We start from the raw sequence: 17,055 nt of genomic DNA on the forward strand, positions 1-17,055 counted from the left end.
AATGGATAAATCCGCTAACCTTAGTGGAAACATGCCTCGTTTAACCACCATCAGTTTCCATGAAGATAGCGCAGCCCTGATGGTCAACATAGTTGGGGTGGGAATGGACTGTTTAAGTGCCATAGCCCATAAGTATGAATCAAGGGAGTTAACATTTTCCCGTGCCCTTTCTATGAGAACCCAATGCAAAGACTGTGTAGGGTGCAACCACTGTCTAACCTGATCTAAAATTCAGGCATGATAGTACGCTGTAATATGAGGGAAGCCTAAACCGCCTTGAGCGACTGGTAAATAAAGGACCTGAGCCGCAACTCTGGCCCTTTGTTTTTTCCACACAAATTTCACCAATAAATTTTGGAGTTTATGTAAATATGAAGCAGGGATCCAGATAGGCAAATTCCTAAACAGATAAATAATTTTAGGCAAAATCAGCATTTTAAGTGCTGCAATATGCCCTACCCACGAAACCTCAAATTTAAGGTGTTCTTCTAGTTCTATGGATATCTGGCCCAGCAACGGAGGATAGTTGAGAGCATACATCTGGGAGGCTGGGAAAGCTAGTTTAATCCCTAAATAGGTCAGCCCTCGAGACGACCATTGAAAGGAGTACAAAGATTGCAAGTTCTGAACTACAGGATCTGATAGGCCCATATTCATAATTTGTGACTTATTTTCATTTAGTTTGTAATAGTAAATAGCACTAAATGTGTTCAGGATAGTCATAATGTGCGGGAGGGAGGTACAGGGATCAGTCAGGATCATAAGGACATCATCGGCAAATAGACCTATTTTGTGTTCAGTTTGCCCAACATTACATAGTTACATAGTTACATAGTTACATAGTTAGTACGGCTGAAAAAAGACACATGTCCATCAAGTTCAACCAAGGGAAGGGAAAAGGGAAGGAAAAATTTCTACACATAGGAGCTAATATTTTTTTGTTCTAGGAAATTATCTAACCCTTTTTTAAAGCCATCTACTGTCCCTGCTGTGACCAGCTCCTGCGGTAGGCTATTCCATAAATTCACAGTTCTCACTGTAAAGAAGCCTTGTCGCCTCTGCAGCTTGAACCTTTTTTTCTCCAGACGGAGGGAGTGCCCCCTTGTTTTTTGAGGGGGTTTTACAAGGAACAGGATTTCACCATATTTTTTGTATGTGCCATTAATATATTTATATAAGTTAATCATGTCCCCCCTTAGTCGTCTTTTTTCAAGGCTAAATAGGTTTAATTCTTTCAATCTTTCCTCATAACTTAAATTCTCCATGCCCCTTATTAGCTTCGTTGCTCTTCTTTGTATTTTTTCCAACTCCAGGGCATCCTTTCTATGAACTGGAGCCCAGAACTGAACTGCATATTCTAGATGAGGCCTCACTAATGCTTTGTAAAGTGGCATTATTACATCCCTGTCCCGCGAGTCCATGCCTCTTTTAATACACGACAATATCCTGCTGGCCTTTGAAGCAGCTGATTGACACTGCATGCTGTTATTGAGTTTATGATTTACAAGTACACCCAGATCCTTCTCAACAAGTGAATCCGCCAGTGTAGCGCCCCCTAGGACATATGATGCATGCAGGTTGTTGGTACCAAGATGCATAACTTTACATTTATCTACATTAAACTTCATTTGCCAAGTGGACGCCCAAACACTTAGTTTGTTTAAATCTGCCTGTAATTCATGAACATCTTCCATAGTCTGAACTATATTACATAGCTTGGTGTCATCTGCAAAAATAGAAATAGTGCTATTAATCCCTTCCTCTATATCATTAATAAATAAGTTGAATAATAGTGGTCCCAGCACTGAACCCTGGGGTACACCACTTATAACCGGGGACCATTCAGAGAAGGAATCATTGACCACAACCCTCTGGATACGGTCCTTGAGCCAATTCTCAATCCAATTACAAACTATATTTTCTAAACCTATAGTCCTTAATTTACCCATTAGGCGTCTATGGGGGACAGTGTCAAATGCCTTTGCAAAGTCCAAAAACACTAAATCCACAGCGGCCCCTCTGTCTAGACTTCTGCTCACCTCTTCATAAAAACAGATTAGGTTAGTTTGACAACTTCTGTCCTTAGTAAAACCGTGCTGGCTGTCACTTATAATGCTATTTATTGTCACATAATCCTGTATATAGTCCCTCAATAGCCCCTCAAACATTTTCCCCACGATGGATGTTAAGCTTACTGGTCTATAATTACCCGGGGAAGACCTAGAGCCCTTTTTGAAAATAGGCACCACATTTGCCCTGCGCCAGTCCCTTGGCACTATACCTGTCACTAGAGATTCTCTGAATATTATGAAAAGGGGGACAGAAATAACTGAACTAAGCTCTTTAAGAATTCTAGGGTGTAACCCATCTGGTCCCGGAGCCTTGTGCACATTTATTTTATTTAATTTAGCTTGGACCATCTCTACATTCATCCAATTCAGTATATCAACTGATATATTAACAGCACTGGCACCGGCTACATCAGCTGCTCTTTCTTCTGTTGTATATACAGAGCTAAAGAACCCATTTAGTAACTCTGCCTTCTCTTGATCCCCTGTGATCAACTCCCCATTACCATTATCTAGGGGTCCTACATGTTCAGACCTTGGCTTTTTTGCATTTATATGCTTGAAGAATTTTTTAGGATTTGTTTTACTATCCTTGGCCACCTGCCTTTCATTTTGTATTTTTGCTAATTTTATTACATTTTTACAGATTTTATTAAGCTCTTTATATTTTACAAAGGCTACAGCTGTACCCTCAGATTTGTATTTTTTAAATGCCCTTTTTTTGTCATGTATTACCCCTCTAATTTCTGTGGTTGATCGTATGACCTCCGCTAATGGCTCCATCACCAGAGTAAAGATTAGTGGGGAAAGCGGACACCCCTGACGCGTGCCATTAGTAATGGGAAATGAAGAAGATTGATACCCGAGGCCAGCACCGTAGCAGAAGGATGAGTGTATAAGGCCATAATGATGTCTCGAGCCTTCTCCACGATGCCAAATTTGGTAAGAACAGCATCCAGGTAGCCCCAATGCACACGATCAAAAGCCTTCTCCGCATCCAAAGATAGAAGCAGAGAAGGCGTCCGACTCCTCCCTACCCAATCAATGAGATCCACAAATCTTCTTGTCCCATCTACCGAAGATCTCTGTTTAATAAAACCAACCTGATCTTGGTGAATCAATTGAGGAAGTATCAAAGCCAATCTCGTGGCTAGGATTTTGGAGTACAATTTTAAGTCTGTATTAAGTAAGCTAATGGGTCGAAAATTCTGCGGTCTATCAGCAGGTTTACCCGGTTTAGGTAGTGTTATAATTGTAGCTTGGAGCATTTCTGGAGGTATTTGGCCCGTTGTGTGAATATGCGTGAATAAAGATAAAATCTGGGGGCCTAAAATAGTGCAAAATTTTTTAAAATAGTCATTAGTAAGCCCATCAGGACCTGGAGATTTTTGGGACTTCAAGGAAACTATAGCATCTCCAATTTCTGTAAGTTGGAAAGGTTGGGATAAGGCCTCCAGCTGGGCTGGCGTGACACACGGAAGAGAGACAGAATCCAAAAATCCTGCAATGCCCGACGGGGAAGGTTGGGGAACAGCTGGGTCTTGTTTTAAATTATAGAGAGAGGAATAGTATTGTGCGATAGAGTTTGCAATATCTTGTGGATTAAATAAAGTTTCATTTTGCTGGTTGTAAAGGAAGGGAATTCTAGCTTTAAGATCCTGACGTTTTAGTTGCTGCGCTAAAAGAGCTCCCGCTCTATTACTATGTCTGTCATATTTGACTTTCAGTCGCCTCAAAGCTTTATCGTATTTGTATAAGTCGAGTTGGTGTAATTGTGTATGGAGATGACTGACCTCGCGGGCCCTACCTGCATCAAATGTCACCTTATTCACCTGCGTGAGTCGGATAATGTCTTCTAATAGTTGAATTCTTTTAGCTTCCCTGATCTTTTTGTCCCTAGCTGCTAAACTAAGGAAATGACCCCTCATGTAGGCCTTATGAGCACACCAAACCATTGTGGGGGATACCTCCGTGGATACATTAAATTGAAAGAACTCTTTCAAGTTGGTTACATGAGCATCTTGATATTTAGGGGAGTTAAGATGAAGTGGTTGATCCGCCAGGGGAATGAGGGGGGTTTATTAAAGTTTTCAGAAATTGAAATAGAGATAGGGGCATGATCAGACCACATAATGGGTCCAATTTGAGAGGAAGAGACCTTATCAAATAAATACTTATCCACAAAAAACATATCGATTCTCGAGTATGTACCATGAGGATGCGAAAAAAAATGTAAAATCCTTCTCATTTAAATGTTGCAAGCGCCAAACATCCATCAGACCCTCCCCCGACATAATTTTGAATAGATCCGAGGGAGAATGCACCGCTCCAGACGTTGTAGTATCTAAAGAAGGCCACATAACTTTATTGTAATCTCCCACTATTATAAGATGCCCTTTTTTAATCTGATGAATTTTTCTGAAGAGTCTATTAAGGAATCGGATCTGATGAGTGTTTGGCGCGTATATATTGACAATAGTATACTGTACATTATTCAAATGGCACACTAGAATGATATATCGGCCTCCGGAGTCAATATGTATATGATCCTGTACAAATGCAACCACGTGACTAATTATAATAGACACACCTCTTTTCTTTGCACCTGCTGGGGCTGTATATATGTGGGGGAAATGTTTGTGTTTTAGACTAAATGTGTCTGCCTGATTTAAGTGTGTCTCTTGTAAACACAACACAGATGTCTGCATCTTCTTAGCTTCAGCCCATAACATAGAGCGTTTGAAAGGACTATTTAACCCTTTAGTATTCAAAGAAGAAAATTTAAGTACCATATTGAAGGTTAAAATATAATTGCGTGAAGGAGCCTATCTCGCGGCTTAACAGCATCGCCTCTATTCTCAGTATAACTATGAGATCTAGTACATTATGACCTGTGAGTGTGAGTAACTGAACTACCGGATCCAACCTGCGGATCCATAAACAAAAAACTAAACATAGTGATCCAGGTCCTATCTGACAAGCAGACAGTACAAACCTAGAAGGGAGGGAAATCTGCATCAACAATAGCAGACATGACCCTTCCCTAGGCCATATCAATGAGAGCTCATCCCCTCAAAACAAGAAGCATAAAGCTCCTACAGCACTGGCATAGAATAACTGCCTCCATGGAGGCTACTTATACATGTAAAATGCATCCCATCAGTGTAAGTAATAACAATAAATGTGAATAAAAACCCCCGTTGAAATTAAGATAATGAAGACCGACGGTGGAGAACTTCGCGCCATTCCTCATCAAGGCGGTGAAATTTCTTAGATGGGGAGACAGCACGGAGCCGTGGAGGAGATCCCGACTTAGATAGTCCCCCAGCCTCCAAGTTCCACTTGGTGATGAGAGCCGCGGCTTTAGCCGGAGTATCCGCTACATGCTTGAATTCTTTGTACGAAATAACCAATTTAACAGGAAACCCCCATTTATAGGGTATCTGGCAGTCCCGTAGAACACGTGTTGTGGGACCAAATTCTTTCCTGCGAAGTAGTGTTGATGCTGAGAGATCAGCAAATAGCTGTATATTCTTAAATCTCTCAGGTAGGGAGGTTGCGTTCCTTGCTGCCAGTAGAAGCTTATCTTTAAAGTGATAAAAATGTATCCGGGCGATCACATCTCTTGGTGTCGAGGCCGGCAGCGATTTAGGTTTAGGGATACGATGCGCCCTATCTATCAGCAAATCTACCTGCGGCGTCTCCGGCAGAAGGGCCACAAAAAGATCCATTAAGTATTCCACCAGTTGAGCATTTGTTATGTCTTCAGGAATTCCCCTAAAGCACACATTATTTTGACGTGACCTGTCCTCCAGATCCCCGATTTTACATGACAACGCTTCCACTTGTTCTTCCAAACAGGTATTAGAGTCCACTAACTCATTATGAGCAACAGAGTACTCTGATAGCTTAGTTTCAATGTGAGAGGTTCTATCCCCCAAGGCCATGAAATCTTTCTGTAAATCATGAAATGCATGCTGAATAGACTGCTGTATAGAAGCATGAAAATCATGCAGCAGGTGTTTAAGTGCAGATTCAGTCACTGGTTTATCAGCCCCTGTGCTGTGCAGCATCTCGGACGCCATGTTAAGCACATGGTCTGGAGGAGAGTTAGCAGTACTCACTGTTGGGGAAGATGGCGGCCTGGAGGAGAACAATCCAGCTTGAGATCCGGTGTGCAGCAGTGAAGGATCCGAAGACCGAGAAAGGCAGGGTGAGGAGACTGCAAGGCCTGCACCTCTAACAGCCCCAGAAGACCTGCGTCCAGCTACAGGCTCTCCTGACATCTCTGAAGACGTCGATCCGGCGCCATTTTGGGACCTTGCCGCCGGGAAGAACTCCGTCATCTTTGCAGCGGCCGGCTTCTTACGAATCCTCCCCATTTTAACAAGTTAAGTATCCTGACGGTGTCCGGTTAACGGTGATGTTATTCAAAGTCACAGATGAGCACTGTGAGAGCCGATGTTAGCCGATTATAGCCTAGGAGCTAGGGAGCTGGAACAACACACGTCCTACTCCATGCGCTAGCGGCCACGCCCCCCCTTTAGAATATATTTTAATATGGGCCGGTTTTTCTCATTCCATTTATACAGACATAATATTCTGGCTGCCTGCAGCCTCCACTGGGGAAGTTTAGAAGGTTAGTGGCATATAGCTCCCATTAAACGCAATAATAAATCCACATGCAGTGAGGTCCCGAACTCCCTCTACTAGTGACTGCAGGAAGCAAGATTTACATCATTCAACTCTATAGCTATACAATGCATTTAACACTCTGTTTCAGAAAAATGCATCTCCAACCCTTTGAAGATGTAGCACAGAATTTGTACCTAAAAATGAAATAGTGTTCAAAGTGGACATTCTCCATAAGCCTTATTTATATGACACCATTGAACCCTTTTAGCACACAGGGCTATGTTTCAGTGAAGTTCTCACAATGGTATCACTGTTAATATAAAGAACTAAAGGGAACAAAACATAGAAAATAAAAATATTTGTTATTGTTTTTTTTAGCACATTGGTAGCCCTGGACTAGCAGCAAGTCAATATAAATATCCTCCTGGGACTCCAGGATATCACATTATCTATTAGGTATATATTTGTGGTTGACATATTTGGAGAATTTCTGCAGTGAGCTTTTGTGGAAATGGGGGTGTAGCATTTCTAAGACAAACACAGACCTAGAAGAACGGTTTATGTCATTCCTTATGGGCTGAGAATGTACTTAATGCCGGCGACTACCTTAAATTATAGTGAAGTTTAAGACCAGAAGACAGGAAAACTTGCAATTCTCCAGTACCATCAGGTTAAAAATATACTTTTTAGAGGCATCTTTTAAAAATACAGGATGCACATCCACAAAGAAAACACACGCTTACACGTTTCAAACTCGTGAAGGTTCTCAATTACAGAAGGTCAATTTACGGACATGTACATGGTTTTGAAGTGAGTGCGGCGGGGGTGACTCCTCCTTCATGACCCACACATCACCGCCACTCCCTTATTAAAGTCCATGGCAGAAATACTCGTAAAACGGCACCAATTACACATGATTTACAATATAAACAATACCCATAAGAAATAAATCAATAAAAGTACATCAGGTCCGACTTGAAATTTAACCACAAAGGCATTTTGGTTTCCATATTAACTATCAATAACACCTCCCTCATGAGTGAGATCTCTATCTCTTTTAGGTTTGTTAACCCTTTTAAATCCTGTGACTTTTAAAGCAATTAACATTACTGGCATGAATTTCAAGAAAATGTTGGGATACACCAGTTAAAGCTCGATTAGTCTTATGTACCCTGCAGAATGGAAAGTTTATCTGTCTACTGGTCTACATACTTACCTGAGAGCTGGCTCAGCATCTTTTACTGTATACTATGAAGAGTGGTGAGCTGATTGCTACTTTGGTCTGTTATTTTGTTTCCAGTAAAAGGTAAACAAGTCATTTTCAACAAATCAGATGTTTATGTTCATGTTGTAATGTAACATTTACAAGTGAAATGGAAACATCTGTTTTCTTACTTGTATCAATTCTCCCCATCACCTTTCCTAGACAGCACTACTCCGTCTTTTTATAAAACAGGGGATTCCTTTTTTACTATTTCAACATTGTGTAGATTAGTTTCAATAGTATAGCTGGAATTATATAAACATAAATAACTTACAGAATAGAACTTTGAAAGTCAGTATGATATTGTTTTTTTTTTTTTTTTTTTTTAGAAAGATCAATACTTTCCTGTATCTGTTAATGGCGTACCTGTCTTACTCTCACGTAAAATGTCACATGAAATTAAAACAGGCATTTACTTTGGTAGAAACCGCTGCCAGATTTAGTCAATGTAGAATGTAATATATTAGTATTTCAATAAAAAAACGGAGAAAAAGCTGAGGAATTCTTATCAGGCCTGGGACAAGAGTTAAGGTCCTATTACATGGCTCGAAATAGGCCGTGTAATATTAGACCTCACGCACACGACCGTAGCCGTGTGCACGGCCGTGATTTTCGGGTCGGCTGGCCGCGGAGTGTCACCCGCAAGCCGGCTGCAAATAGCGGGCCGTGAACATGGCCGTGTCCATTATTTTCTATGAGAATGGACCGCAGAACACGGCCGTAATAAGACATGCCCGTTCTTTCTGCGGTCCAGGCTCCTGGGCCACGCACGGACCATGAAAACCACTGTCGTGTGCACGGCCCCATAGATATGAATAGGGCCACAATTCTCTGGATTTTCGTGGGAATTGCGGCCGCAAAAGCACGTTCGTGTGCATGGGGCCATAATCTTATGACGTCCTGACGTTCTGCAGCCCGTTTCATCCCATGTGACTGCTGCAGCTGTCACATGGGATGAAACGTCATGCCAGGAGGCCGGCCTGGACAAAGAAGCATAGAATTCAGGGTAAGTATAGGATTTTTTTTTCCTGAATCTTTGCAGCGGAATCACATCTTTTCCACTGCAAAAATCGCAACATTTGCTATGTGAATTCAATGGGGAAAACCCGCAACAAACCACAAGTCAATCTCTGAGCGTTTCTTCCGCTTATCATTTACGCAGCGTGTGGATGAAATTTGTTCAAATCTCATCCACTCTGCTGCTACTGTATTATGCTGCGGATTTTCGGCAACTAAATAAGTCGCGGAAAAAACGCAGTATTTACGCAACGTGTGAACTCGGCCTAAGACTGCTGTTTAACATGCCAGTAAATATATTTTCCCCAGAAAGTTTATTGAAAATTTGTATAACGTTTCATTATACAAAGAATAGCATTTATTAGCTGAAACCGGAATACGGCTTTAATACATATTTTCTGCAACTTTATATATGATGTTTTTCAGTACCACGTAGGCTTCAATTTAAATTATTACCCAACTGTCTCTTGTATTTTCCTTTAATACGGCTTTAATGCAGCTTTACAGATCTATGTTAATATGCCTTATTCACTAACCCAAGCGATTACAACAGTTGTATACACACTGGCATAAAGCTTGCTATATAGTTTTACTTTGTAATTAATCTAAATTGTGTTTTGCACATTGGATTACAAGTCATCAGTATGCCCGACTTCCAAATATTAATGCGGATCAAAGTCAGCATTGTGCATTGTTTGGACCAACAGTACAACGCTGCATAGGACTGATAAGGCGGTTTCAGTCAGGTGTTTAGCAAAGCTGCGTATGATGGTCTCTGTGCAGCTGGCTATGGCTAGGGAGCCGCTGTCTCCAGCATAACCACTTGTTTTTGTTTGGCTGGTTTGCAGCTGTCAGATCTCTGCCTGAATGTGGTTTATTTGATCAGCTGAAGGCGCCTTTCATTTGTCACTGATGACGGACAGCTAACATAATAAGTGCCGTGATTCACTTTTATCTGCAGTATGTTACTATTAGAAAACCATAATGCTGTGCAGAGATGTCTTTAAATAGGTGTCATTGCATATATGTATGTCGCAAGGCTTTAGCAGATCTGCATAATCACGTTACTCATTAAAAGGGTTTTCTCATCAGAGACATTTATGATACATCCACAGGATATGACATAAATGTCAGATAGATGCGTGCCCTACCTCTGGGACCCGCATCTATCTCTAGAATGGGGTCCACTAAACCCCATTTTACTGCTTTGTGTTGTGGCTGAAGCGTGTGATTCCCGACCATGAGATTTACGGAAACAGCGTAGCTCACTAAGCTACGCTGTTTCTGTAACTCCCATAGTAGTGAATGGCAATTACAGGAGCAACGTAACAGGCGAGCTATGCTGTTCCCGTAACTACCATTCAGTTCTATGGGAGTTTCCGTAATTCATAGTCGGGAATCACACGCTTAAGCCACAAAACACAGAGCAGTAGAACGGGGTTTAGGGGACCCCATTCTAGAGATAGATGCAGGTTCCAGATGTGGGACCCGCATCTATCTGACATTTATGACATATCCTGTGGATATATCATGAATGTCTCTGATGGGAAAACCCCTTTAAGGACATTACTACTACTACTACTACTACTACTACTACTACTACTACTACTACTACTACTACTACAACTCTTTATTTATACATATTCTGTAGTCCATTACAATCAAAAGACGCAGTAAACATACAAAACTATAAATAACGAGAACAAACGAAAATCAATAGACAAGAAAGAACACTACCCGTAGTAGCTTACAATCTACATTGGCACACGGATTCCGTATGAAGCTTTGCATGCTGAATTGCAGAGGTATACTTAGTGCCTCACAATAGCACCATACAGTGGCATACGAAGTGCCTACAGGTCCATAATATGGACTCTATGTGCTGTTATGCCTTTAGATTGTAAGCTCTTACAGGTAAGGTACTGTCACTTTTTGTCTGTTTTTTGTGCATATGGCCACGTAGCAGCCCCTGGCCGCTGTATTCGTACAACATGGATCTATAATACAGCAATATGTATGAGATCTTAAGGGCTATATAAACCTTTGGGGGGCATATATTTTTGTACATATTTAAAAAAACATATTTGTAAGCTGCATTTCAGTGCATTAAGCCGCATCTATCTGTGAACTACACTGATTAACTTAGATATTATCGGTAATAGGGTTATAGAAGGCATAGAAGTGACACAATATGCGCTGATAGTCGAGCAATCAGTACAGTTCACTGACAGATGCGGCTCATACAGCCGAGATGCAGCTTCTACATATAGTGAAAGCATAGAAGCTGCAACTCGAAAGTAAAAACTATTTTTAATAAAAGATAGTTACAAATAAGTTATTTTTAATCGATAAATAAGTACAATTTTAAAAAAAAGCCCCTCAAAGGTTTACATAGCTGTTAAGTAAATAACAGCATTTTTCATATAAATCATATGAAGCATCTAAATAAAATGTATAGTTTTTAGTGTATTGTTGTTCACTTGTTTGATATTAGGCCTTTGTAGGTCTTGTTGATCATTTCAAGCACGAAAATACTTTTCCTTGACATATTTGTTTCCTCATTTAATGTATAAATGTGTTTTTATGATTATTAGATGCTTTTATAGCAGCAGCATCATCACTCTTGGATGGAATTAGAGACATAACTGTCTTATTGTCTTTATTTCTCCATAGATCTCCGGCCACTGGACTTGTTGTCAGAAGTGATCTCCCCCAGCAGATCCTTAGCTGGGTTACGGATGGTACAGTCTCAGGGAGCCCGTGGGTTTCGTCTTTCTGCATCACCACATGTGCTTAGTTTTCCATCATCACGTCTATTCAAAAACTGTCATGTCTTTCCAGAGGAGTTTTCCATTGTTGTCACTATAAAGATCCCCAGCCTTCCACCCAAGGTGAATTCCAACCCGTGTATTACCAATCACATGTCAATAATAGACTATAATCACTTGCTTCTAAGGCTTCATTCACATCTGCGATGGAACTCTGTTCATGGGTTCTGTCAGACCTTTCCGTCAGGGGAACCCATGTACGGCATCCAAACTGAAACAAACTAAAACCATAGGTCTCCATTTGCATCACCATTGATTTCAATGGTGACGGATCCGGTGCAAATGGTTTCTGTTTGTCACCGTTGTTTAACGAAATGAATAGCACAGTCAACCGACGGAACCCTTAAACAACGGTGACAAACAGAAACCACTTGCACTGGATCCGGAATCAATAGTGATGCAAATGGAAGCCTATGGTTTCAGTTTGTTTCAGTTTGGGTGCCATTCATGGGTTCCCCTGACGGAAAGGTCCGACGTAACCCATGAACGAACGAACGAACGAACGAACGAACGAACGAACGAACGAACGAACGCCCGATGCAGATGTGAACACAGGCTGACATGGTTAAATACAATCAAAGTGTCTTAGGCCCCATGCACACGACAGCAAAAAACCTCCGTTTTTGCGGACCGCAATTGCGGTCCGCAAAAACGGAGCCATTCACTTTCATTGAACACTGACACCTATCCATAGCACTACGGAAGGGTGTCAGTGCCGTTGAAATGTTCCGGGAATTATGGAACATGTCCGTTCTTTCGCATTTTGCGGGCCGTGCTCCCATACTTTGTATGGGAGCACGGCCCGAAAATGCGGCTGTCAGTCAGAGGCCGGCCGTGCACGCAATCACGGGCCGTGATTGCGGGCACGGTCGTGTGCATGGGGCCTAAATGTCAGGTTTTTAGGTTTTATTTAATTTGCCTAGAACTACATATTTATTATTATTTCTGGATACAGGAAAATATGTTGGATGCTTGGTGCCTGCAAACCATGAAATTCAAAACTGTTACTTTTCCAGACCATTGCACTACTTAGATGGCTTATATTTAGTGCACAGACAATTTTTGTTGAGTGTAGTTGAAAAAAGTTAATTTATAAATATAGGAATAACTAAGGCCTCATGCACACGACCGTAGCCCGACCGTAGCCGTGTGCACGCCCGTGATTTTCGTGTCGGCCGGCTGCGGACTGTCAGCGGACTGTCAGCCGCAAGCCGCCCGCACATGCACATGGCCGGGCCATTGTTTTCAATGAGCCCGGACCGCAACTCCGGACCATAATAGGACATGTCCGTACTTTCTGCGGTCCGGGTTCCCGGGCCGTGCACGGACCGCAAAAACTACGGTCGTGTGCACGGCCCCATAGAAAAGAATGGGTCCGCAATTCTCCCGTGGATTTGCGGGGGAATTGCGGACGCAAAAACACGGTCGTGTGCATGAGGCCTAAAACTGCTAAATGTAAACACTGACATTGTCACAAATCAAAGCTGTTCTTGATAAGAAATGATTGTCATATTTTATGAAATTCTAAATATTATACCTTCTCTTTTACAGTTATGTTTACTAAATGAGTGGCACCATAGTCTTTACATAGTTTTTTTTAATTTTGTTTTTAAGAAAAATGAATACCTGTTTACTGTGATAACAGAAGGAAGAGGAAATGTCCTTCTTGGCATGAGATATTCAGAAAACAAACTTCATTTCTTATTCTGGAATATGAAAGACTCCCAAGAATGGCAGACCAAAGTTACCTTTCGTGGTATCTCCCTGGCTAATGATCGTTGGCACACATTTGTTTTAGCGGTGTCTGGTATTTCTGTTTCTCTTTCCATTGACTGCAGTATCCCTATAGAAGTGTGAGTCAAATATAAAGTAACTTATGTGGTACATTTAAATGAATACTCATAACCTTCATGTTTCTTGCAAAAATGTTTCTTAAATTCACTATGACCCTGCTTTCATCGCCTGTTTTGACTGTATCTGTGAATTGCTGTGCAATAAAGGATTAAGTTTGATTCCAAATCCGGTGCAGTGGCGAGTACTCTTTTTATATCCCATATATCTTTTTAAAGGGATTGTCCTGTTTCAGCAAATTAATGGTATTTTTTGTATAATGAAAAGTTATTCCATTTTCCGATATACGTATATATATATATATATATATATATATATATATATATATATATATATATATATATATATAATTCAGTAGTAACTTTTATTGTTTCATTGTTTACTTGCAGTGGATACAATTCTGTCCATTGCCATATGATGGGCACACAGGTGCTGGGATCGTTAGGAGACACAGCTCTGATACACATACTGTAACTGTAACGAGTCGTGCACCTGCGTGTCCATCACATGACCATGGACAGAATTGTATCAACTGGTAGTAAACCTTAAACATTCCTACTGAATAAGGGCATGTTTACATCAGCGTTGCCCTTCTGTTGAGGGTTTCCATCGGTGGTTTCCGTCGGGTCAACCCCTCAACGGAAAGGCAATCTGAAACCTTAGCTTCCGTTTCCCTCCTTAATTCCTTGAGGAATTAATAAAGGAAGTGTATTGCAGATTTTTATTATACAAAATGTAACATTAATCTGCTGAATCAGGACAACCCCTGACCGTAAATGCTGCATGGACAGGCTGCAGGTGGGCCGCGGACTCTCACCCGCATTTTCGGGCCGTGCTCACATTATAAAGTATGGGAGCACGGTTCGTAAATGCAAAAAATAGGACATGTCCTATATTATGTGGGTCATTTTTACGGCCCAGACACACACCCATAAATACATATGGGAAAGTGTTCATGGCCAATAGAAATGAATGGGTCAGTATTTTATCCGCAATTACAGATCCATAAAGGCGGATAAAAATTACGGTCGGGTGCATGAGGCCTAGCTCCAGCTAGATTCTCCCATCAGTAAAAACCTCTTCTGTAACATTAGTTTCATATACTAATCCAGGTACTTACTTTTTATATAAATTAGCACATTTCTATATAAAACATGCAAAATGAAGTCATAGACAAACCTTACAGTAAGTGGGATTTTCGTGATATACATTTATGTATTGAAAGGGTCTCTTTCAATTTACCCAATGGGTGTTTTTATTTGCAGATGCAATTCTTTATTTACCAGTTAAAATTAATCATGTGCACAATTGTGGGGAAATAATTACAGTGAATGGAAACCGCAGCTACTTTTACCCACACAGACTATAAAATGCGTTTCAATAAATCTGTTGTGTTTCTCTGCTCATTAATGACTCCAGACACTTGCCAGTGTGTGTCTTAATTAGAATTGATCTCCCTGGGGAAATAAGATTGACAAAAATAAGATATAAGCTCTGCTTAGACACTACGTGATTTAAAGAGGCGCTGTCACCAGTTTATAACTGCCCTATCTTCTACCTAATCTAATAGGCGCTTTAATGTAGATAAGTAATTTGTTGTTTTTTTTAAAAACATTTATTTTTGACAAAGTTATGAGCATTTTAAGTGTTACGCAAATTTGTTCTTAATGCCCAAGGCGATGTCTGGTCATACACCCGTCGCTTGTGTGAAGGAACTACGGGGAGCAAGTGACAGCACAGCGTGATCTCGCGAGATCACGCTGTGCTGTGGATTAAACTGGACATGAATGAAGAGCAGTGTATGATGCTGATTGGTCAGTGTCATACACTTCTCTCTACTACGCCCACTTGGGCATTAAGAACAAATTTGCATAACACTTAAAATGCTCATAACTTTGTCAAAAATATTTTTTTTTTTTAAAAAACAACAGATTACTTATCTACAATAAAGCACCTATTAGATTGGGTAGAAGATAGGGCAGTTATAAACTGGTGACAGAGCCTCTTTAATGTGCATCACTTCAGTCAAGAGACAATATAATTTAACAATGAACTTGTGATACTTTGTCATATTCATTACTTGTACATAAATTAGAATGTTTATTCTTTGGTTTTCTAATGCTTGAAATAACTGTTTATTTACTTATAATACATCAGCCATTTTTATATTTAGTATCCTGGACAAACCATTTCCATCATCCTTAAACACCACCAACTCCCGGATATATGTAGGAAGCAGAAGGCGACGTAAAGGCTTTTTTTCTGTAAGTGTATACCTTGTACAAGAGGGGCTTTTTTTTTATCTTAGTAAAATTTAACTTTACAAGATCGTCAAAAATTAACCTTTATATATGTATATCTCTCAAAAAGAAAACAGCAGTACCTCTTAATATACAGAGAGGTGCATATTCTTTTAGGATAACCCACTCCGTGTCCCCTAATGATAAGCACAGTCCAAATATGAGGCAGCACTCCAAATGTGGTGTAGAATAAAGGCCCTATTACACTGGCCGATTTTGGCAGGTGCAGCGAGTACCGATCAGACATCGTTGATCGGCGCTTGTTTGCTCCTGTCACACGGAGCTATGGATGAGGACGAGCGGTCGTTACTCCGATCGCTCGTCCCCATAATTATTATCATGTTGGCAGCGTGTTTCACTGTGTACACAGGGAGCTATTCTGCCAGCAACGATAATATTTAACTTTTTTAAAACGATACGATCAGCAGGTGATTGAGCATTTGCTCGTTCATCTGCTGATGGCTGCCCTGTTTACACAGGGCAATTATCGGCAACGAGCGTTCTATGAATGCTTGTCTGCCCGAAAATCGCCCAGTGTAAAACCCCCTTTAGGGATCCTTTTTTCACCAAAAATGCTACAGCTCTACTCCATGTGGCCTTACTGAAGTACACTGAAAAAATATATATATTTGAAGTTGATGGAAGAAGGAAAAATGGGCAAATGTAAGGATCTGAGCAACTTTGACAAGGGCCAAATTGTGATGGCTAGATGACTAGGTCAGAGCATTTCCAAAACAGTAGGTCTTGTGGGTTGTTTTCGGTATGCAGTGGTTAGTAGCTACCAAAGTGTTCCAAAGAAGGACAACCAGTGTACCAGCGACAGGGCCCCGGGTGCCCAAGGCTCATTGATGCACGTGCGGAGCGAAGGCTAGACATCTGGTCCGATCCCACAGAAGACCTACTGTTGCACAAATTGCTGAAAAAAATATTGCTGGCTATGATAGAAAAGTGTCAGAACACACAGTACATCACACCTTGCTCTGTATGGGGCTGTGCAGCCAAAGACTGGTCCTAGTGCCCGTGCTGACCCCTGTCCACTGGCAAAACGACTACAATAAGCACATGAGAATCAGAACTGGATCATGGAGCAA

The 17,055-nt window shown here is 40.9% G+C and overlaps 1 protein-coding gene across 1 annotated transcript in view; it reads left to right on the forward strand.

Moving 5' to 3' along the window:
• TSPEAR (thrombospondin type laminin G domain and EAR repeats) overlaps positions 1-17,055 on the forward strand; it is a 103,027-nt gene that overhangs the window by 35,718 nt on the left and 50,254 nt on the right. The window contains exons 2-4 of the mRNA XM_075831198.1: positions 11,659-11,876; positions 13,428-13,666; positions 15,838-15,928. Of these exons, the coding sequence (XP_075687313.1) occupies positions 11,659-11,876; positions 13,428-13,666; positions 15,838-15,928 (548 nt within the window). The remainder of the gene's footprint in view (positions 1-11,658; positions 11,877-13,427; positions 13,667-15,837; positions 15,929-17,055) is intronic.

This window comes from Rhinoderma darwinii, chromosome 6 (assembly GCF_050947455.1).
Source record: "Rhinoderma darwinii isolate aRhiDar2 chromosome 6, aRhiDar2.hap1, whole genome shotgun sequence".
Taxonomy (NCBI): domain Eukaryota; kingdom Metazoa; phylum Chordata; class Amphibia; order Anura; family Rhinodermatidae; genus Rhinoderma; species Rhinoderma darwinii.